The 25,311-nt window shown below is 38.7% G+C and overlaps 1 protein-coding gene across 2 annotated transcripts in view; it reads right to left on the reverse strand.

The window, feature by feature from the left end:
* The window catches only part of ESR1 (estrogen receptor 1), a 253,330-nt gene that overhangs the window by 205,171 nt on the left and 22,848 nt on the right, over positions 1-25,311 (reverse strand). For both annotated transcript variants that reach the window (XM_058534133.1, XM_058534134.1), the window contains exon 2: positions 16,641-16,831. In XM_058534133.1, coding sequence (XP_058390116.1) covers positions 16,641-16,831 — 191 coding nt within the window. The remainder of the gene's footprint in view (positions 1-16,640; positions 16,832-25,311) is intronic.

Here is a 25,311-nt window from a genome sequence, read left to right on the forward strand (position 1 = left end):
ATTGCTTGCAAATGAGAGCAGGGAAGAGGGAGCATTTAACAGAAGATATTTCAAAAAATGTTAAATTTGGTATAATTACCTTTTTGAAATCTACTCTCTTTCTACTGATTAATGGTTTGATGCCATTCCAAATTCTCATTTTGAAGTGGCAATTATAAAGGTTATTATGAAGTTAGTTTTTTTTTAATTTACTACAAAAATGCTAGGCTAGTTTGGAAGCAGAGCCCACTCTTCAGGAATGCTCTCGTAGAATGAGATTCTGCTCTTTGGTGTGACTATCAAAGACATAGCAAGATGAATGGACTATTTAGACCCACCCAACTATAAGATAAAGTCTATTCCAGTAATTTATACATCCAAGTTTTAATTTAAAAATTGTTTGCCTCTAATTTGATACTATGCAAGTTAAACACTACATTTGTTCTTTTTTTAAAGTATATTTTAAGAGAAGACCAGTTAAAATTTTTACCAAAAAAAAGTGATGTAGCAATTAAAAAAAAAAAAACGAAGAATATTCATTCATTTAAGGAATTTTGAGTCTCTGCTATATGCTAGAAGCTATACACTTGATATTTTAGGAGACCCAAGGATACAGTGTCTCTGCTCTCCAAAACTTGACATTCTTAATAAGGTAAAGAAGCGTAAGTAAGACATAGGCATCCACAGAGATGTTTTCAAAACTCAGACTCTCTTCTTTTGGTTTTATAGTAGAAATGTTAACTGATTTTCAGGTGCTGGCTATGAGAAAGAAATTTACGTTTAAGAAGTAAGGGGTAAAGATAGATTTAGAAGCAAAATAATGAAATGTTAAGGTATTTGCTCTACTTAGCTTCAGAGCAGAAAAATATACTAGAGGAAACTCGATAGAGCCAATTGGAAATAACAATGATGATGACTCTTGACAGAGCACCTGCTGTAGGTGAAGAATAATCTCTGATCACTACCTCAATCCAGCAAGGTAGGAATCACTATGCCATTTATAACTGAGGAAATGGAAGTTTAGAGACATCAGGTATAGCAGACATCAATGAGAGTATATGGCTCACAATGCTGCCCTCTTCTCTGAACAGCCCCCCACACAGGGTAAGCCCCCAGGATCACCAACGTAATGTGACTGCCTCATAACAATAGCCAGTTGGTTCAGGGATGTATCCTTGACCAAAGTTGAGCCAGTCAGAGTCCTTCTCTAATATTTTCTAACTGGAAAAATGTCACAGGAAGTGAAGCTTGGCAGCTGTTGCCAGCCCTGCGTCCTACCCTAGGGAAAATGCAGGTTTACAGAGAGCATGAAGCTGGCTCAAAGAGCCAGCAGAGGCACAAAGAGAAGCAGAGGCAAGGCTGGGGTCCTGAGAGGCTCTGATTCCTTGGGCCCGCAGTCACTGAGGTCTGGCTGCACCCCTGCCATGTTTGCAGTTAGCCAAGACACTCAAGCATCTTCCACCAAAATTTATTCTTCCCCCTCACTCCTCAAGCTAGTTTGAATTGGATTTTGCTCACTTGAAATGAGAACTCCTAACACATGAAATAATTTTGCTAAGACTACACAATTGATAAGTCAAAATAATGATAGCTAATATTTCCATGGCAATTATAATTTGTAAAGCCAGTTCTCACGTAATAATCTTTTTTATTACCTACATTTTATAAATTGTGACAAAATATGATCCAGATTAAAAATGCATTGGGAGTAAAGGATGGTCATGCCATTTTGTATATCATAAGTCATGAAAGTTGAAAATAAATAGGTGAAAGAAAGGAAAAAGTGAAAGTTTATGAACACAAAGCCTGTTTTACTGACTCCTTCTGGATTTACCACCATATTGGCAGGTACGAAGCAGATAGCCACATAATGACTGTTCCTGTAAAGATCTTCTCAGAAGAATGCTACTGTAACCTGACTCATACACCTTTGTATAACAATTCACCCCACTTAAATGGTAAATGAAACAAAGCCAATTTTGAAGAAAAGAACAAGTCTCTACTAAGTTCTGCAGACATAAATCAATCTGACCTGTTATTTCTTGGTAAGTGGTTCAGTCTTTAATTTCTATTCCTTTCATTTCAAATATACTATTAAGTATTTAAATGGCTTCATACCATGAACTATAAATCACAGCAATACCTAATCCAGTTATGGTTTTAAGCAAAACGGTAGTCCTAAGCAGGATGGCAACAGACCAGGTATAATTATGGTCTTGTTTCTACTTAAAATACCAACCTAAACTCCTTAGCAATAAAAGGAAGCAATTGCAAGTAATATATTAATTCACAGATAAAATACTCAAAACAGGAATGGATCAAGAGGCAAGGTGGTAGGCCAGGACACATCTCAAATTCAACTCCCAGTCTTGTTGTGCAGTGGTCCAAATGCATTATTTTAAAAAGAATTTTTTTCAAGCATCAGCCTCCACATTCTTCCAGTCATCTTGACTCAACATCTCAGAATCATCCCCTTCCTCTCTCTCAAAATCCAATCTGCTGTGAATCGCTGCCAGTTCTACTTCTGAATTAGCTGCTGCCTCTCCTTCAGCAAGGCAGTCTTTCCACGTGGTGAGGACAGGGCCCCCATTGGCTGCCCGGCTGCACATCTGTGACCTTCTATTGGTTCCCAGTTCCATCCAACTTTCGTTACTTCTAACCTTGTCTATTGCAATGGTTTCTTGACTCCAATATATTTCACCACATGCAAGCAAACTAAACAAGGACAAAGAGATTGATCTGGTAGTGTTTTAAAAGAGTTCCTTTATCAAAGAGGTGAAAATGGAAGGTTTTTAAAAAAAAGTGAATGGCCTCTCAAACTGAAATTAATTTGGATAAAGGAGCTCCAGGATTATGCGAGTCAAGTGAGAAAATGCAATATCTCTTAAAAGAAAACCACTAAGACACTCATTTGACGTTTCTAAGAGTTAATGCAACAAAATACTCTGTTTCTGCCCTAAGGCAAGAAGAAACAGCTCATCTAAGGAGCACATTAGCACAGAGAAGATGCCCCACACCAGGTACCCTGACCTAGGGGAGCCAGGAGCCACCTACACAGAGCTCAGAACTCTCTGGGATTTCAGACAATTTATCCCAGAAGACCAGAGCATCAGCGCCTTGCCACTGGGGAGTTTTCTATCCCAAAGCCTTCTTAAACGCATAGATTTACTTTTTGTAAAAAACAAACAAAAAATAGAACCATTACAGTGATTAGTCCATTACAGTCGATAACTCTTTGCTTTCAATTTCTCCAGCTGCTTCGAGACGACTTTCCTACCCTTTATCCAAGTACTTCCAAAATAAAAAATACAAAATTTCTAAATAAAGAAGAGGGATCAGAATGACTTTCTAGAGTTCACGTCATCAGTGCCATTGGCATGGAGAGTTACGGCAAAGAGAAAACAATTAAGATGAGGATCAAGCACTGTCTCCTGACTGATCAACTAGTGTACCTAGTCCAGAAGTAAATACGAAAGCTTGTTGTCAGGATATGTTTTCCCAATCAGGGGCCACTGAGGACCAGTATAACCACTGTCATCTGCAAATCCTCAAATTTTACCCCCTTTCAAAGTGATCTTTACTCTTGAAAAGTCTGGAAAATATTGGTCTAATGCATAGGCCAGTGCCTTAGCCAAAAGGCTAAGACAACAAGGGAAAAAAGCCATATTCCAACTCAAAGCTACACGAATTTCAATGGCTGTCCTGCCACATTCAAATATAAGGGGGAAAAACTCTTACTAATACTAGTCCTCTTGAATGACTAAATTTTAATACTTTGATTGATTGGGGACATCCTTTGGGAATATAAGGAAGGCTTCTTTATGTTGTGGGTGGGCCTTGAGAAAGACAAAAAGGAAGTTGAGAGCTGCTACCTCTGAACATCAGGATTGCAATTCCTCATTTCAACAGGGTTTCAGCTCTATTACTATGAAATTGCAATCAACAATTGATAAATACCCAAGTGCCTCCCAGAAGGCTGGCTCTTCCTCCCCAGGAGGTATGGTAGGATAAACAAGCACTGTTGGCTGTATGGCTGAAATATTTTATCCTTGCTGGTCAGGTCAGCTGCTCTAAAGACCTAGATTCCTGATGGTGTCATTAACACAAGGCCTTTTACCTCCTTTGTTCTAGTTTCTCAACAACTCAGAAGGAATAATATTTTATTGGCCTCAGCTACCTAATGTCCACCTGTGAAATGCAATTTCACTTGGGCTCATGAATAATAAAATGAAAGCTGCACTTCAATGCAAAATTGTCCTCTTGCAAACAGAGAAAAAAGACATTTTGAAAATAAAGTATGAAGACTTGCTAGATACACAACAGTCTTTCTCTACTGAGGAAGGAGTAAAGAAAATACTACTGTGAAATTCATTAATCACAACATGGATCTTCAAAATAATGTTTTTATTACACAAGTAAAAGATGCTTAATGTAGAAAAATAAAAGTGTAGATAATCAAAACAATAAAAATTAGATAATCTATCACTCAGAGATAGTCACTGTTAATATTTTGTAGTACATACACCCAAAGTTTGTAATACTTCTTTCCCTCTATATATATATGTGTATGTATGTGAATATGTATATTTATGTATATGCTTACGTGGGTGTGCATGTGGTTGTGAATATATATGCACACACACATAAAAATGTTTACAGGAAACCTTTGACTCAACTCTTTCTCCTGTCTTGTATTCAGAAAAAGTGGCTACCTAACATGCATTTGATGAGCAATAAATGCAGGACCCTAAACAGCACTTGTATTTCTAGGAAAAATGGATCCAAAATCAGGGATTGTGACTCTGATGCTCTTAGTAATGAAAGCAGGAAAAAAGGAGCAGGATACCTCAGCCTCAAAGCTGAACTAGCACACACCCTGCTCCTGGTTCCCCCCTTGGATTTACAAAAAGTCAGGAAGGAACACAGCCACGATAGGTGGCAGAGTGAAAAAAAGTCCATTTCTGGGATCTAAATTCATTTATTGCTGTTATCTTATTCATTTACACCAACCGCATCAACAGTACCAACCTTAAAATAAAGCGTTATAGAGAGAGAACGGAAGAGAGGGGAACTGAAATCCTTCAAATACCCTGTATATAATTGATAAAAGCTGACCAAACCATTGTCTTCCTTTTCCAAGATCAAATTTACTGCCACAATTTTAAAAGTTAAAGGATGTATCTAAGTTTGTCATCTACTAATGGTTCACATTATGGGAAAGTTTACGTCAACTCTTGGAAGCAAGTCTAGCCATTTTTTAAAACATCCTTCCATAAATATCTCATAAAATTAAAACCAGGAAAAAAGTCAAGAATGCTGCAAACACAAAAATTACGGAGTGTAAGCTGAACCTGCCTAAATATGTCTTAGCTTGGGACCAACTGATTTCTTCCACATCAAATATCAAAGACAGTTACCTCCATAATAGCTACGTTAGATATTACTACAGAGAAACATCTTTAGATTGTTATTAACATTGCTTCCATGTCAAACTTCAAAAATAAGTTGAAATAGCACACTATTCATGTCCTGGAAATGAATAAAGTATTATCAACCTCTGGATACATAATAGACATCGCTAATAGCAGTACAGATATACGCATGGAATATGTTTTAAAAATATGTTACAAATAGTACAAAATCCACACTCTTCTAAAATACTATATAATGCTCTACGTATTGAACATGCAGACGTGAGCATGCAATCACAACCACGAATAACGGGGCATTTACAAAGAAGTAGCACTCTCTGCCCGGTCCTCCGGACAGACATCAATTTAAGCACTATCTCCTCCATAACATCTTCGAGTTGACTCCAGTGCGCTGTGTCTACTCCCTCCTCTCAATTCGTAACATTATCTTCTGAAACACCCCTTTGTCCCTTTATACTGCTTTGAGGAATCTCTTGCTGTGCTGAGTTTAACTCTTCTATGGTTTAATGTGTATTATTACAACCTGTCAATTTTTGTACAAGCCGAATCTTTAATTGGATTTTGGAATCTCTGGATTATATATTTTTGCATTTCTCCCAGTGCTAAAATAAAATGGTAATTCAATAAGTATCTGTTGCATGAAAAAAATTGTTTTAAGTCCCTGAGCTCAAAGAGTTAGCCCTCTTTGGGAAAGAGGCTGGGAAGAAACAGGGAAGTCTGTAGGTGTATATACAGGTGCTAAGAAGATAGCAATAAAGGAAAACAAGAATTGAGTCTGGTAAAAGGAAGACAACCTTCTTTAGAAGTCAGGTTGGATGGTGAGAAGGGGAGAGACAGCATGTACCAGATCACACAGGCAGAGGAAAAATAAATCCCACGACGGATTGGTGAGGATGCGGAGCAAATTAGCTTGATAAGAACAGAGACCAGTATAAAGAACGGCGCATGACAAGGTAGAGAGGGGATGGGGATGGTCTGCAGGAGCTTGTGTAGTGGGAAGACTGTACTTGGAGTAATCAGCATGCTAGCAATCAGAAAAATAAAGAGGAAAACATCTCTACAGTGACTATAATTTACCATCATGGCACTGGTTAATAGTAGTGAACACACTTCTATATAATTTTCAAATGAATTCCCTTATTAGTAACTCTGAAGTGTCAAAGGAACAAAATAATTATGAATTTTGATTATCTTAAGAACTGTAATTTATCTTCTCTGATGTATAAGGAAAATGTTGTGTGCATCACTTAATGAAATATACTAAAGTGGTGAAGACATTCTTTTAAATCATTGTGCTTAGATTTCAATCACACAAAAAAATCATATTTATAAACGTAATCTAGCCACCCACCCTTGGGTGATGACTTTAGAATTTCTCTGCTCATTCACTCTGCACTTCTTAATCCATGATTTTGAAACTGCCCAACAAATCAGATAAAGATGATGCTCATTTAGATAAAATTTAACACCCATATACTCTATATCAAAGAAAATAGAGAGACTAGTACCTAGTGCAGAGAGAAATTGTCATTTAATAATTCAGTTTTCTTCTTTGTTTCTTTACTTCTTAGCAACTGAAAAAATAAAAACTATTTTTGTTTCAGCTAAAGGAAGATGAAAATGTGGGGAAAATAATAAGAATACTTTCCCCAGTACATTCTCTTTTTTAGGTAAAGCATTTCTTTCCTTTAAAAATATCAACTCTGCTCTATAACTCACACATGAATGGAGAATTAACATGGTAGCAGAAAAATTTTTAGAAAGTGGATGGCAGATTTATGAAATGGATCTTTCTTGTACATTATTTTTCAGTCAACAATCCAGGCAAGCAGGTTATAGTATTACCAGTACACATCGTTCTGAAACAGTCAAGTATAACATATAGTTCAGAAATGAGCAGCCTACCTCTCAAAGTATACTTTTCCCTGAATGAGTATCAGAGAAACAGGCCATTCTCTTTAAAAGGACAGAGGATTTTAAAGGTATTAACAGCAGCTTTCTATGAAGGATAGAGAAATTTAGACAAGATTAGGCCACAGGCCACCATTGGTAGGTTTTGTAAGAACCGTGTCAGCACATAATTTTGAGGGCTAGTTGATGCCCTTTGAAAATGTGCCCATTAAAGGCTATCTGTAATTTTTGTGCGAAATTATTGCCACTCATAAACGGGGCTTTCTAATGGAATTGCTGATAAGCTTAACCACCAGATATGGGCACAAACTCTACCACTTTAATGGAAATAGTCAACGTAAAGAGTGGGACAGAACCACTTAGTAGGGAAATTGGGAATTTAATTTCAATCAGATGAACAAAAAAATGAAGAAGAATGCTTGAAGTGGTAGCATAAAAAACACCAGCGATTAAAACCATTTGGAACCTTTGCTTACCCTTCAAAGGCATTTGTTGCCATGGTTTTGAAAGACCTCTGAAAGCTTCAGCTGTGTCCACAAGAGCTGCCAAGAAATAGGGGTTCTATACTGATTTTATTTGTCAGATGCATTTTGTCTTAATTATCTCCAGGATAAAGATTACTTGGCCAAAGAAAAAAAAAAAAGAAGAGCCACTGTCATTTCACAGGTAGGAAGACTATCATTTTGCTTTTCTGAGCCCTTTTTCAAATGCATGCACGTATGTGTGCACACACATCTAATTTTCGTACTGTGGCATTAAGAGTAACTAGCTCTTAAAATTGGTAATGGGGATGCCAATCTCACATGGAAGGAGGTTTTAAGGTCTTGAATTTCAGGATTGCGCCTTTCTTTTTCTCTGATAACAACTAGGAGCCAAACATCTAACAAATTTACCGATAGCTGGGGGAAGACCTTTCTTTTAAAAAGTTTTGTTATAAATGCTTTCATTTAAAAATTACATGATAGTTCATTTGTGTACACAGTAAAACTCTTCTGCCCTTTGGCCTCAATAGTCTTATTTCTCTGTTGCACAACATGCATGTTACCACAAGATGGAGAGTAAAAAATAGAAGTAGAAATAATGGAAGGATTAGGCAAGCTCTGGATCAGAAAAGATGTCTATGGTCCCCACAGTTTGAATAATTTGAAGGAAAAAAAAGCTTGCTTTTTATTTGAAAATCATAAAAATGCTTATATTTGTTCCTGCAGTTTACTATTTGTACAGCTTAATGTGTTGGTACCAGCATGTTCTCTTTTAAATTGTAAGCTTCTGGAGAGCAGCATTTGGCCCTGTTGGGCTAATTTGTGATTTTCCTGTTTCAAAGAGCCTTGAACGTACATTTTTAATAATAACGTACATTTTTAATAATAATGCTTCTTATAAGGTTTTGGTAAGATCCAGGGAACTCGTACATTATTATGAGAATCAAGAGGAAGTTTTTGGAGTTACCTCATTATTAATATTGGTCAATCTTCAGGAAGTATTTAAACCATTCTTTTTTCCAGGCTTCCTTAAAATTAATTGAGGAAACTGACTCAAATCTCCACCCCTGGACTATCTGCAGAGTGCTGACTCTGTTTCTGTAGCTGCTGGATAATTCTATCTGCATATCCAGCTACCATCAAACTCAGGATGTCTGGAATTGAACTTACCCCATCCTTCTTCTAATTGGCCTTCCTCTTAATTTTCCTAGTTCGGGTAATGATACAGCACTCTCTCTCTGTTTTTGAATCTCTTTAACTCCTTTCTCTCCATGTATTCCATATTGAATCATCTTAAAACAATGAGGGTTCTTTCATTACAATATCCTCCATTCTATTCTCTTTTTTTCCCATTTCACAAATACCAAAAAGTTCAGATTTTTAGTACGTCTAAAGCTATTTGAATATCAAATATTTGAATATCAAATAGCTTATAATAAATATTTACCTATTTATTTGTATATCGAATTTATCGGCCAAATTAGTCTTCATGCTTCCATTGTCTCCCTTCTCTGGTCTCGCCTATATGCCTCAGGCAAGTTAATCTTAATTAAAGACTGTTTTGTCATATCTCTCCCATTATTGAAAAAATGTAATGATTTTGTCTTACCTAAAGTCCACAAACAGATCCTAACTTTCTTTTCATCATTTTATTTATTCATTGAGGGACTTCTATATTACGAAGCCTTGGTTTGAACCTGAACTTGGAGGTGCTCACAGTCAGTAAGGGAAAGAGACATACACACAAAAACCCGCAATCCTAGGCAATGGAACAAAGTAATACAAACAGCCACAGGAGAGAGAGAATCTCTGCACTAGAGAAGGTTTGATGACAGTCACTTTTGATTAGGATAAGAAGAAATTTTATAGGCAAGACTGGAAAGAAATTCCCTGCAAAGAAGTGGAATAGTCATATTTGAGGAACAGCAAGTAGTCCAGTCTAGAGAGCCTACTTTAGAAGCAGAAACAGTGACTAAAATGACTAGAAAGATAAACAAGAGCAAGATTGTGGAAATCCTTGAATGGTCATCTAGGGATGATTCCATGGGCCACAGCAGTCATTAAAGCATTCTGTACAAAGTATTGACATGACTAGCAATCTGCTTCAAGAATGTTAAGAGACTGGCAGTGGGCAGAATGGCTTGGAAGAAGGAAAAACAATGAAGCAAATGGCTTAAATGAAGGAAAAAGGAAAAATCAAATTATTGCAATGATCCTAGTGAAAGTGAATGGGGCTAACTCTGAGTAACGAGAATTGGATGGATAGACATTTAAGAGCCAGAATCAACAGAACTTCACAACAGTTCTGATAGGAAACAGCAGGGGCAAAAGCTACAAAGTGAAAAGATGACGATTAGCCAACTCCAAGGTTGTAAGTGTGGGTGCCTGAGGGAGTGGTGAGGGAACTGATATAAGAGCAGTCAGGAGGAGGACTGGCTAGTGTCAGATGGAGACACATCGGAGTCACGGAGAAGCAAGGTTGGGGCGGGAGCTAGATTTGGGAGACACCTGTGTGGTTTTGATACATTAGGTCTTAAATATTGTTCCTATGGCTGCCATAACAAAGTACCACAAAAGCGTAACTTAAAACAATGTAAAGTATTGTCTCACAGTTCTGGAGGCTAAAAGTCTGAAATCAAGTGTCAGCAAGGCCATGCTCCCTCTGAAACCTGTAGGAAAGAATCCTTCCCTGTCTCTTCCTAGATTCTGTGTTTGCTAGCAATCTTTGGTGTTCCTTGGCTTGCAGACGCATCACTCCAATCTCTCTCTCCATCATTTCATGGCATTCCACTCTCCTCCCTGTCTCTGTGTCCAAATTTCCCTCTTCTTATAAAGACATTAGTCATATTGTATTAAAGGCCCACCCTATTCGAGTATGACTTCATCTTAATTAATTACATCTGCAATGACCCTATTTCCAAATAAGGCCACATTCTGAGGTACTGGGGATTAGGACTTCAATATATCTTTTTGGAGGACACACTTCAACCCATAACAGACAGGTATGAGATTGCCTAGGAAACTGGGTGGAGAAAAGGATGAGAAAGTAAAAGAAGCAGAGATTGCAGATGCTGGGGAATGCCTACTTTTAGAGAGCTGAAGAGGGAAAATATAGAGGCAGAGAGGAGACAATAAGCCCACTGTTCTCTCAAGGCTGATTTACTCAATTTTCACTGAGCATATCTTGGTTTATGCTATATCAGATTTCTGGAATTCTTTTCCAAACATCTTCTTGCCTATGAAAATCCCCCACTTCTTTCCAGGCCTATATCAAATATACCACTTGCATCAACACTTGTCCTGCTAGCCTTATCCAATGAAATTTCTCCCTTCTCTGAGATCCTCTAGCAGGCTGTATCTACCATCCTTCTGACCACTTGCCATATTCAACTGTTTAACAGAGATGTGCCAAATACCACTAGAGGCAGTGGAGCTATAGTAACAAATATGGCAGCCCACACCAGAAATCAGCTCTCGCTGAGGTTGCATCCAAGTTTGGGTAGGAATATGAGGAGGTGGCATCTGGTGCAGACAGACAATAATAAACCAAATGAATAAATAGGAGAACTTCATACAGGATTTAAGGGCCTTGGAAAATTAACACAGGATGAAAAAACTAGAGGCAAAGGATTGTAGGGTTACTTTTGGTAAGGTAATCAGGGAAGACTTTTCTGAGAAAGTGGTCTTGGGCAGAGATCTGAACGACAAGAAGCCAGCCAAGTAAAGATCTGGGTCTTGTAAGCAAAGAGAAAAAGGAAGCCACATGCGGGAAGGTCCTGACGAAGGAACACAGTTGGTGAGTCAGAAGAAGAAATTCAGTGTGGCTGAATTACAGTGAATGGGGGGGAGAAGGAAGCAGGAGAAAGAACATGTAGAGTCTTTTAAGCCATAGAAAGGAATCTGGACTTTAAGTGCAGTGAGAGTTTTAAGTGCAAGACTGTATGACCTGATTAATACATCTAAAAGATCTCTCCTGCTGTTGCATGGAGACCACACTGTAGAAGAGCAAACGTGGAATAGAGAGAACAAAGATTTAGTATTTTTTGTGTATACATTGCCAGAATCTCAACCTTGAGCTGTATCTCTGAAAGGACTCCATAGACAAAATAGTTATGTAATGAGAGAGCAGCCTTCACTTCTCCCCCATCCTCTGGTCTTTTCCAGGCATGGGTGCACATGTCAAGCCAGAAGGTAACCGGAAACGTGAAACTAAATGTAAAAACTAATCCATCTTGGGTGAACAGGGTGAGTTCTTAAGCACAAAAGAACTAAGTTCTTTTTTAATAGAGCTTTACAAAGCAGATGGAGCCAGCTAAATGGGCCAGAGGTTCTGCAGAAAGTAAGTCTCTGCTTACACTCAGCCCCTGCAGAAGGAGCTATCCAGGGTGCTGGCGTGTCTCACCCTGACACTTTCTAGAGCCTGGTGGATCCAGCTGTAAGTTATCCTTGCAGGACCTAACGCCCCCACTGCGTTGAACCATAACCAGACTCCACCCTGATTTCATGTTCTCCTGGTCTTAGGTAACCTTTAAACCAACACCTGCCTGGGCCATGTCTATTTGATTTAACATTAAGCATCTCCTATATATGCCTTAGAGGGAGGATATGAAGCAGCAGCATAGCCAGGGGTGTATAGACAGGCTTGAGCCTCCACTGTGCCTTGTGACCACTTGAAATAATAATATAAGAGAAGCAGTGAGCTCAATGGAGTCCTTTTTCCTTGGAATAATACTAAAAGGTTGTACCTGGCTGCTGAACCTGTAACCAAGTCTGCTTATATAACTCATCCAAGAGTCTCTGGCTACAACATATCTTAAGGATCATTGCTTCTCCACCTGCAATGATTAATAAATTCATAGAATTTATTTATTTTTATCTCTCCCTTAAATAACATCCTTGACTTTGCTTTAAAAAAAAAAAAAGTATTTTCAACTGGAGGCCATGACTCAATTTCTTGAGTAATCAAGTTTGTACACTAAGTAGTGGATGAAAATTTGTATGCTTTCAAGTCACACACTTTACCTCTTCAACTAAAACACTTAGAGCACTAGAGTAATCTGATGGATACTCACTTCTACCTCTCTTCTTAAGTAACAAGAAAAACAGGGAGAGCTACAGCATCTTCAGAACTTTCTACCCGCATGTCAGACTCTTCACTGTCCTTAAACAGGTTTGAGGGGCAGTGTGATTTATAAAGAGCCACAGAAGCTCAGTAAAACTTTTTAGTTGTAAGTTATCAAGACTATGATGAGAAAATGGGACTAGAAACCATTAAACTCGCTCTGGTATTTCCCTTTTGTATGCACAAACTAATCAAATATGCGGAAAGGCTATTAAAGCAAAAAGGAAATAAATTACTTTGTTTTTACGCAGTAAAAGTATAAGAATAAATACATGGCCCTAGGAATGTCTTTGTTTAATCTAATGGTAAATTAATTTTGTTACTATTTATTCACAGAACTCCCCAAACTCTATCTTACCTCCTGGTCTTGGCTCATATGCTCATTCCTATGACTGAACACTCATCTCCTCCTTCTTCATTTTGCTCACTTGGCTCATCCTCCAGAATTAATTTTAAATCAGGGAACCTTCTCAGAGCCTGACTCAACCCCCACCAGGACTTAGTGAAGTTTGGATTCCTGTAAGACCCTGCATTCACCCTCATCTTGGCACTTGTCATACTGTAATTTAATTGCTGGGTTCATTGTCCTTCTCTCCCACTACCTTATAAGTTCTATGAGGGCAAGGACTGTGTCTTTCCTATAATTGTATCTTCAGGGACTTGCACGATGCTTTGCCTAGTAGAGGCAATCCATGAAAAAATGAATGAATTAGTGAACTTAATAGTTTTTAAGGTCCTTCTCTACCTCTAAAAGTTAACAACTCTTCTTTGTTTCTAGGCTTCTTCCAGAACTTTGAACTCAATAGTCATCTCACTTAAGAAACCTTATATAAGTGACTTCAACCCATGATAAATAAGAAATTTCTGAAGCCAGGTAGAAATTGCACTTTTATGAACTTTATAGAGTATAATTTTATATAGTACAATTTACAGTACAATGAAATCCTATTCTTTGATCTGTATATACAAGATAGAGATCAGATATATACTTTAACTACCAAAGAGTAAGCAAAAATTTTTAAAAATATTTCAACTCAAGATAATGCCAAACCAATAAAATATTTATTTTTATAAGCTCACATTTTTTTCATTGATTTTTTCATATGTGTATTTTTCTTTTTTCTGTGTTTTCTATTCTGATGTCTTAATGCCTAGAGACAATACTAAGTTTGACATGAAGTTATGTAGTACAGTCGTAAATGCTGAATACACATGATGAAAATAATTTGTAGGAACATTGCTATTATTCCTTGGAAGAAGATAATTTCTACCTTCAATCTCAATAATCTTACATTTATAATTAACAATATTTCCTTTTATTATATTCATCTAGTGTTTTCCTTATCTTTTTCATACAGTAGCACTTTATACTGACTTACTCTCTAATTCTATGATGAGAACAAGTACCTTTGCCTCCCCAAATAAATTTCCCAAATAAATTATAAATTTTGTGGGATTATGGATTGTCTTACACGTATTTTTATTTCCCTCAGAACATCTAACTCAGGTAAGAGTAAGTTCTCAATAAACATAAATAATCAAAACGTTAGATTTAGAAACCATCTATTTCCTTTTCTTTTTTTGCTTTTTTCTTTTTTGTGTGAAGAAGATTAGCCCTGAGCTAACATCTGTTGCCAATCCTCCTCTTTTTGCTGAGGAAGACTGGCCCTGAGCTAACATCCGTGCCCATCTTCCTCCACTTTATATGGGACGCCGCCACAGCAGGGCTTGACAAGCGGTGCATCTGCGCGTGCCCCGTATCTGAACCCCAAGCCACCACAGCGGAGCACACGCACTTAACCGCTGTGCCACCAGGCCAGCCCCCATCTATTCCCTTTTCATATAGTAAATCAAGGGTCAGCAAATTATGGCTCACAGGCCAGTTCTGGCCAGTTGTCTGACTTTGTGGATAAAGGTTTATTGGCACACACTCATTTATTTACGTATTCTCTATGGCTCCTTGCAGGCTGTGATGCCAGTAGCTGCGACAGAGACGATATAGCCTGCAAAGCCTAAACACATTGCTATCTGGGCCTTTACAGGAAAACTTTGCTGACCACTGCTTTAAACCATTTTTACTGATGATGGAACTCAGTCTCAGAAAAATGACTCGTCCAAGTGTGTTGTTGAACTTATGCACTAAATCTTCCTCTGTCAAATGATTTTCCAATATCAGACTAAATGCTTGGTGAAAATAATGGTATTTTATATTATATAAAATCAAATAAAGAGCAAAATCACAAAAGAAGGTGACTGTCAAAAAACCTTTAAGGGTTTATACTAACCTAAACCAAAATATAAATACCATTTTTCTAAATTAAGATAGTATCAGCTAGTAAAATTAAATAATCTATGTTGAGATATATACGTGTGTGTTTATATATTTATAGAAACAAAAATTTACTCTCAGAGAATATCGTAAATTTTATCAAAATTCTAACAAAAAAGTCTGAGTCTAACAGTAGATTTCTAAAAGATGTTGAAAGTAATAATTGTCAAAGAAAATGCTTTTAAAATGGACCAACCTGACCTCACATGGTATTCTATTAAGATATGAACAGCTTTTTTTAAAAAACAAGAAACCCATCCTATTAGCAATGGAAGGAAAAACAAAAATTGTGTGTATCCTCCCCCAGCTTTCATTCCATATCAGGGCAGTGAAGAGCTACAGCAAAAAGTCCGGAAGAATCACTTCTCCTATCAGAACCTATTAATTTAGTAGAGTCTGGTTTTCAACAAGTTACTGAAGCCTCGATTTCCATAGAGAGAATCACGTAAAAACTCCATCAGGAATATTCTTAGTGTTTATATACCAAACTTTGCATAAGCTGAAAAGGTAAAGGAAGAAGAACAGAGAAAAATGCTCCACTATTAAGACAAAAAGTTATTCAGTTAGTCTAAACTGCTCTCAGACCTCTGTTGCGGTCAGACAGAGGATTTTTAGCATAGAGATTTTAGGTAGTAAAATGATTGATGTTTCCCCCAGAGTATACTTATAATGCAACAATATAGACGGTCCTGGAATAGAAATAAAATGTAGCTGTCAGTATATCAGAGCAGCCGCACATGGTAAACTATATATAAGAATAGGAGCATGGTAGACCAGTGAATGAAATGTCACAGGTGGATATTTAGTAACTGCTTGGTACAGATAATACGTCCCCTATTACAAGTCACCAGCCATTGAGTCTTCTCATTTTAGCAAAAGGTCATGTCGTCCATTGAGACAACCAACAGATGGAAGAAGAGCAAGAGAAGAATAAGTTAAATTAGAATTGGTCTGGAGCAAAGATCAGAATGGAATACCTATCTGGACAAAGCCAAGGTAGAGAGAGAATATGTATGGCCAGTTAATATCACACTATATCATATAAGCCTGGTTGCCTGTAACACGTAAATATCCACCTGCCATCCCATAATCAGAGCATGGACATCATCTCAGAGACCCAGCTATTGAAATCCTCCTCCTGTAGACTTGCTCAAGACTGTTTGGATCTAGCTAAATGGAGGAAGTGTAATCACTCAGTAACAACTGCCCTAGCATTTGTCAACTCCTTCTCCTGAGATCCTGTTTCCTCTCCATGTTTCTACCAAAGATACTAGTGGACCTACTACATACCAGTGTTCTGTACAAATGGCTGATCATATGCCTTCCTCAGTGGCTTCCCTTCTTGGGATTAAAAATATAATAAGTCGTTCTCAACACACTATTACCTTGAATACTTCTCTTGAAGAAAGCCTTACAGCCCTCGCAGGACCAGACTCCATAATGGTACCCTGAGGCATAGTCATTGCACACTGCACAGTAGCGAGTCTCCTTGGCAGATTCCATGGCCATGCTTCCCTTGTCACCGGAGCTGGCCAGTCTCTCTCTACCTCCCTGGCGTCGACTATCTGCATTTGGCCTGGAAAAAAAAAATAGGAAAAAAAAAGTGAATCCATTAACAAGAGAAAAGTGAAACATGCAGTCTGCTCTAAAGAATAAGAGGCTTGGGAGATGCAGCAGATCCACTTTATTCTGACATTTTGAAATAATGAATCATAATGTAAGCTAATCTTTCATTATCTCTTGCCGTCTGTTGCAGCAAAAGGTGTTTGCCTATTATATTAACCTTGAGGGGAAATTGTTTATTGCAAACTTGCTTTTAAAAATGGACTGCCTACACCAGAATATATTATCCAAAAAAATGACAGAATTAAATTAGCTGGTTTCTAATAGACTTATTCATTTTTTCAGGGATTCGCAATTAACTCAGAACCATTAGACACCAATGTTAATTCCAATTCTAGACCACAGTAAGGGTCTCTAGGAAACAGAGACAAAGCATAAAACAGCTGGAGCATTTGAAACTCAGATGAACTGATGAACAACGTAGAACATGTATAGAAAGATAATTCAAATTTTTGTGTCATTGTTTCCAGATAACTCTGGATATCAGTTTTTATAACTTGACTATTATTTAAGGATATTATTCACTATTCAATACTTCTCATTAAGAACATGTAGGATGAGAACAGAGGAACACAAATGATTACACCAACCTTTAAAAATTTCACGGAGGAAGCATATCCCAGAAAAGAAACTGAGAATAAACAGTCAGAAAGTTCTCAGAGAACCAAGGAAATGGGGAAGTAAAAAGTTTTAAGGAAGTAGAAAGCTTTAATAAGGTGAGAGTGATCAATAGTGCCCAACGAGGCAGAAAAGTCCAATAAAACAAGGACTGATAAATTGAAATTGGATTGGACAAAGAGGACACTTAGCAAGGAGTTTCAGTAGAGCATATGAGCACAAACCAAAATCCAATGGCTAGAAAAGTGGATGGAATATAAGGAAATGAAAGTGAGCGAAGGCCATTCCTTTGAGAACTTGGATGAGAATGGGAAGAGAATGAGATAGGGTGGTCACTAACAAAGATAAAGACAAAAAAGGATTTTTAGAATGGAAGAGACCTGAGAGGGCTTCATGAAGACTGAAGGGGAATGGGCCAGCGGAGAGAGAATGGTTGAAGAAGAGGAAAACATAAAAAAGTCAAGAAGGAAAGTAGAGCATTTGGGATTAAAGACCAAGATAGAAGGAACAGCCTCGGTGAAGACACCTGGGAGAAAACAGGGAGAAAAGAAGTAACAAAAGGAGTAGATGAGACTAAGTTTGCGTCTCTCATCTAACCAGGTATAGGAGCAGAAATTATGCCGATCCAGGATTTTCCAGGCATGTGCAACTAAATGAAGTTGGTATAAGAGAATTGGGGGTATACAGCCAGAGCCCAGCATGGTGCCTGGTATGTAGTTGGCACTCAATATTTAAATAAATGAATAGAATGTTCCAGGGTGTATGGAAAAAAAGAGAAGTAGAAAGATATTGGAAGGATAGATGGAGTGAAGGTTCCTATGAGGTTTCAAAAAAAAAAAAACCTAGGATGAGATAAAGTGCCTTGAAGATAGACCTTCCAGGGTCCCTTGGTCCCAAGGATGCCCGTGCTTCCTGCTTCCATTCCCCAACCAAATAACCAGACCACACTGACCTTCACTGGTCCTCCCTTTCCCAAGCCCTGTCTTTCCTATTAGCTCAAATTTTATGATCCTTCCTTGCCCTTCTCACTCATGAATACTGTCCACAATCTTGTGGCAGTGGTTCACAAACTATACTTGCCATAATATCCAGAAAATATCAGCTCCTTGGGTTTGCCAATTTTTTCCATTCTAAATGACTTAGCTCTTAGGTTGGCATGTCAAACAGGAGTTCTTTATCTTTTAATATCCTTAGAGAGCACTAGCTCGCAGTTTTTGATTCTAGTTCACATTCTGTTACCCATCTCTTTCCATTTCATCACAATGCCATCGAATTGTTGCCCCCAGTCAACCTCAAATCTTTTTCGTGTTGCTTACTAACGTCTTATGCGTGATTCAAGTCAGTAGGAAAGAGCCGTGAATATTTAACCTTAGAAGCTTAGTGCCTTTGGTGAAGGGGTGATAAACAAGCATGATGTGGACAGATTCCCAGTGACGATGAATCTGGTTAAGCATCAGAGCCCCAGTACCTAGCTCAGTGCCCAGCACATAGCAGCTGTTCAATACATGTTTGTTGAATGAATGAATGAATGAATAGTATATGCATGGGCAAAAGTTCCAAGGCGTCAAGTATCCTCCACCTGCCCCTGCAGAATAAAACACTGAATTTTAAAAAATTGTAGTCAGATAAACATAACATAAAATTTATCATCTTAACCATTTTTAAGTGTACAGTTTAGTAATGCTAAGTGTATTCACATTGGTGTGCAACCAATCTCCAGAACTTTTCCATCTCATAAAACTGAAACTCCAACTCATTAAACAACTCATTTGCTCCTCTCCCCAGCCCCTGGCAACCACCATCCTACTTTCTGTCTCTGTGCATCTGACTACTCTAGGTACTTCATATAAGTGTAATCATATAGTATTTGTCTTTTTGTGACTGCCTTATTTGACCTAGCATATGCCCTCAAGGTTGATCCACCTTGTAGTATGTGTCAGAATTTCCTTTCTTTTTAAGGCTGAATAATATTCCATTGTGTGTGTATATAAACCACATTTTGTTTATCCATTCATCCATTGATAGACACTAGGGTAGCTTCCATCTTTGGCTATTACGAATAATGCTACTATGAACACGGATATTCAAATATCTCTGTGAGATCTTGCTTTCAATTCTTTTGGATATATATCCAGAAGTCAGATTGCTGGATCATATGGTAGTTCTATTTTTAATTTTTTGAGGAATTGCCATACTGTTTTCCATAGTGGCTGCACTATGTTACATTCCCACCAACAACGCACAACGGTACCAATTTCTCTGCATCCTTCCCGATACTTATTATTTTCTGTTTTTCTAATAGTAGCCATCCTACTGGATTTGAGGAGATTATTGCCTCTTAAGGTCATCTTTTTTATGAATTCCTCTCTTACCAGCCACTCCTAGTCCCCACACACTAGGTAGAAACAACTACCCCTGTTCTGAACTAGATAGTAGATTTTTTTTCCTTCTCCTCTGCTGCTTGCTACATTATTACTCCTTCAACTGTATATTCTCGTCTCCATTGCTGTCTGCTAAGTTTCTTGTGTCTTATTCATCTTTGCAACCCTGAGTGTTTATAGCATAGTGCCTCATCCAGAATAAGGACTCAATAAATATTGATATCAAGTGAATTAATCAATGACTGAATCCATAAAGTGATAATTTTCACAACAATATAAAAGGAATATGCAAATGGTATTTTTTAAAGTATTGGTAAAAGCTGTAATAGCAAAAGTCCATTTTCCCCAGATCTAGCAGAGATGTATACTGTCAGCAAAATGTCTTTCATCTATACTTTTTCTTTGAGATGGCCCTGGTATACTGAAAATCCGCTGCAGACATAGGGCATAAGACCAGAGGGCATCCAAAACGAAGAGAGGGAAATTACACAGGCCATATTTCCTCTCTGTAAAGCAACGTTTTTATCCAACTTGGAAATTCATGTATGTAACATTGTCAGTTATCACTTTGGCCCAGCCCTGCTCCATGGCGACTCCCAAACCGGGATGTCATGGAAAAGAATATAATCCAGACCTAGCTAAAAGGCAAGTGAGATCTTCTCATGGGCTGCAAAGCCCTGTGGCACCTTGAAACATGTTCAAGTTGTCTGAGTATCCATTAGACCAAGCTAATTTGGTACAACTGCCTCCAGACAGAGATCTGTGTCCCTAGAACACAGGGTAACTTGGCCTAAACATCCGCAGTGGAAAGGAACAGAGTGGGAGGTGTCCACGTCTGGACTCAGACCAAGCCGCAAGCATGGGTCAGCCACCAACCTGTGGTTAGATAGGTCCCCAGAGATGAGCCCAGTTAGAGATCCTGGACTCATCTCTTTCTGTTTGCTCTCTACCTGGCCTGCCCCAGCTGCACCTGTCATAAACCTGGCACATTTAGCTTCACACCTCTTTAGTAGGAAGTGTTTATACCACATTTAGGAAAATCTTTCTTCCTCTCCTTCAGCCTCAAAGGCCCTTTGGCTTCTACTTATTTTCATAGGACCAAAATTCACTACTCTGATTTCATGTTCTAAATGTCTTCAGGTTCTGCTTTCCTAATAAGAGGCTTCAGAAACCCTAACCAAGCCCTTATCTCTTTATTCTAAGTAAAGATTTAAATAATTGTTTAGCCAAATTGCTAAAACACCTCCCTCTTTGTAAAATTCCCACCTCTTTCTCACTGAATTTTCACCAAACCTCTATAGTTTCTCATCTTGGGCACTTTCTCATAAGACTCAGATAAGAAGTTGATTAGTTTACCAAGCTACATGTTAAGAGATTAGATGTTCTTCAGTCATACAGATCCCTCTAAAGAGTCTCTGAAAAGAAGTAAGGCAGAAGCTTAAGTGATAAAGGTAGGAATGTTTTTCATCAGTGACTTAATGCATTGCAACTTTGAGGCACACAAGTGGCTAAGGAATGGAGTAATGGCAGAGAAAAGGACGGCAGAAGCACGAGATCAGACAACAAAAGACAACCCAGCTGCACCTATGGAAATTGAAAACTCAACTGACTAGATTTAGTTTTATTTTCATTACATCAATTGGCTGCTAAATATTTCCAAATGGATACCCCACTGATATTACATATTCAATATGATTAAGAGAGATGTCTGAAGGCATTCATATTGGGTCCAGAGAGTAGACTCTCTTGGACCAAGTAAAAACACAGCATAATAAAAAGCATTTGCCAGGAAGATTTCCATTAATCAAAGGAAAAGTTTGAAGCTCAACGTAATCGAATACCGTTGTTTTTCCAACCATAAATCATAGTATCAGCCATCCAAAAGCATTATTTCCCTGATTAGCTAAGCATTTAAAAAAATTTTTTAAAGCCTTGGTTTCTGGAGGAAATATTTTTGCAAAGCTAAATTAAAAGAACCAACAGATGTCCACGTCCTAGAAATGCGGGATAATTAAGTACTAGTAGGATAACTTCATGAGGCTCCCTCACCAAATCAAGTCCCCAAAGTTATGTGCACTCAAAGCTCCCTCCACTTTCTCTCCATGGCACTTACCACAATTTTGAGTCCTAGATTTGAGTGATTATTGATAAATATATGTTCCCTAGTAAACAGTAAATTCCACAAAGGCAGGGATCATGTCTCATTTGCTCCCCATTTTAACCAACCCACAGTAGGTCCTTAATAAATATTTGCTAAATGTACCTCGTACATCTAATTCATCATCAAATTTAGTCAATTATTTCTTCAGAACACTATGCCTATCATTCTTTGCATTTCTTGTTTTCATCATTCTTGCCTGAGAAATTAATACTCCATGTCTGAATTACTAGAATTAGTCTGTCTCCCATCATTCCTCAAACTCATCCCACCAGCCTCTGCCAAAAGAATTGTCATATGATACAAGATTCATCTTTCAATAACCTCTCATTGCCTGTATCTGTGGATCATTACCTCTTTGGGGGGTTATGGACCTGTTTAACAATATAATGAAAACTGAAACTATGTTTCCTAGAAAACACACATAAACAAACTCTCAAACTTCTGCCTGTAATTCTAGAGGAGCTATAATCCAGAAAAACTCAAGTTAAAAAATCATTGACATACAGGGGCCGGCCTGGTGGCATACTGGTTAAGTTTGTGAGCTCCGCTTCAGCAGTGGCCCGGGGTTTGCAGGTTCGAGTCCCGGGCGTGGACCAGCGCACCACTCACTGAGCCATGCTGTGGCGGTTGCCCACATATAAAATAGAGGAAGGTGAGCACAGATGTTAGCTCAGGGCCAATCTTACACACACACACACACCAAAAATCATCAACATACAGAATTAAGCTCAAATTCTTGATTTCCCTGCTCCAACCAGTATCAGTCTCTTCGTAGCTCCCTGATCAAAATTTTATCAAATCCGGGGCCGGCCACGTGGCTTAGTGTTTAAGTGCGCACGTTCCACTACTGGCGGCCCGGGTTCGGATCCTGGGCACGCACCGACGCACCACTTCTCCGGCCATGCTGAGGCCGCGCCCCACATACAGCAACTAGAAGGATGTGCAACTATGACATACAACTATCTACTGGGGTTTTGGGGGGAAAAAAAGGAGGAGGATTGGCAATAGATGTTAGTGCAGAGCCGATCTTTCTCAGCAAAAAGAGGAGGATTGGCGTGGATGTTAGCTCAGGGCTAATCTTCCTCACAAAAAAAAAAAATTTATCAAATCCATCTTTGAGAAATTGCTCACAGTACACTCCTCAAGTAGTCACCGCCTTCCATCATTTATACACATCTCATCTATCAGATAAAACCAAGCTATAGCTCCTCATCTTCCATAAGGCTTATCCTAAACGTTCCAAAGCACACTGGTTCAATTTGGAATTCTTACAGCATTTAAAGTCTTCACCACTTCTCTTGACACCTAATTAGACACTGGCTTATATCTCTCCGGCAAGTTCTCCACCTCTATTTCCTTTGCAGTGTTTTCTTGCCCCACCAGTTCAATGCCAATGTTCCTCAGGGTTCTGCCCTCAGCCCTCTGTCATCCTGAGTTGACATTTTCTCTTTGTGGGAATCTCAGCCATGTGTACGGCCACACCCAACTGCCATCCTATAACCCTCTCCTGGACTTCACTCCTAGATGCTAATTACCCACTCTGAAGCTCCCCTCAAATGACCCAAAGAAACCTCAAACTTAACGTGTGCAGAACTAAAGTATCTTTCCCAAAAAGCCTGCTCCTACTCCTGCATTCCCATTTTGGCTCTATGGCCCTATGATCCACCCAAGGCATTCAAGCATTACCACATACTGTTCCCTCTGCCTGGAACACCCCTCCTCTCCCCTGAATAACTTCTATTTATCCTCTAGTGTGCAGCTTAAACTTAAGTTGTTCCAGGGAGTTTTGCCAAACTCCATGAACTAGGTTAGATGCATCTTGAGCTCTCCCTGTTGTCATAGAGGTCTTTCCACTCCCTGTGATATTGTCATTTATAACAAGAAATATATATTTGCTCTTTGTACCATTCCTGGCACAGAGCTCCTAAAACCCTTGGAATTTCCTAAGTGATGGGAGCAACAAAAGTGTCTTGTTAAGTTAATGAGGTGACTTTGGGACTCCACCTAATGATGAGGGTTAGTTGCCGGGGGAACCAAGCATGACTAGAGGGTTGGAACTTTCAGGCCTATCCTCTGATTTCTGGGGAGGAGAGAAGGGCTGGAGGTTGAATCAATCACCAATGGCCAATGATTTAATCAATCATGCCTATGTAATGAAGCCACCATTGAAATCCAAAAGGATGGGGTTCAGACAGATTCTGGGTTGGTGAACACATGGAGATTCAGGGAGAGTGGCACACTTGGAGGGGGTAATGGAAGCTCTACACCTCCTCCTTGTAGCTTGCATCACTGCCATCTGGCTCTTCCTGAGTTATATCCTTTTATAATAAATCAATAATCTAAGTTCTCTTCTCCATAACTTGCTTCCCCATTCCATGCAGAGTTTCTCACCTTCTCAGGGAGCCTTTCCTGACCTTCCTCAAGGAGCCTCCCTATTACTTTCCACCCTCTTACACTGCTTTGGTTTTTTCTTTATAGCACTTACCACTACCCAACAGCAAACCAGATTTTAATGTTTATTTTATTGTGTGTCTTCCCCAAATGTAAACTTCATTCCCTCAAAATCTTGAAGAGAGTCTAGCATAGAAATAATTGTTGAATAAACAAGGGCATAAATAAATGATTGATGCAATGCACCAACATTTTGTTGTGCTCTGTTTAATTATCTGTCTTACTCCATACACCATAGCCTCCACCATGGCAGAGACTGTGGCTACCTTACTTATCACGGTCTCCCAGCTCATGCTCGGGAGTTAAGTGATTAAACACAGTTAAGCAATTAAAAAATATTTGCCATCTGAATGAATGTACAGACATGATGAGTCTTCTTGAAAGCCTTTCCAACTCCATGTCTGTACCCCCACATCACAAACCTGTCCTCCACACTACAGCAAAAGCAATGGTTCTACCACGCAAAATGGATCTCTATTTGAAATCCTTCATGTCTCCTCAACTTCTATGATAAGGCCTTTTAACCTTCTTTGGATGTTGGACCTCAGGAAAATACCCTTATTTACAGATACACAGATCTTGCTTATAATCTTAGAGTATTCACAGGCCTACTGAAGTCCATTAATAGTCTCCCCAAAAGACCTCAACTAAGACCACCCCCACCCCCCACCCCCAGCCTATGGGAGAAATGCAGACTCCTTAGCATCAGCCATTAACACTTGGCCACTGTCCAGTCTCCAGCCCTATCCCCACCGCCCCACCCTCCCCACCCCCATGATGGTTAATTTCATGTGTAGCCCTTCCCCAACCAAACCTGCACAT

The sequence above is a fragment of the Diceros bicornis genome, chromosome 39 (genome assembly GCF_020826845.1).
Source record: "Diceros bicornis minor isolate mBicDic1 chromosome 39, mDicBic1.mat.cur, whole genome shotgun sequence".
Classification (NCBI taxonomy): domain Eukaryota; kingdom Metazoa; phylum Chordata; class Mammalia; order Perissodactyla; family Rhinocerotidae; genus Diceros; species Diceros bicornis.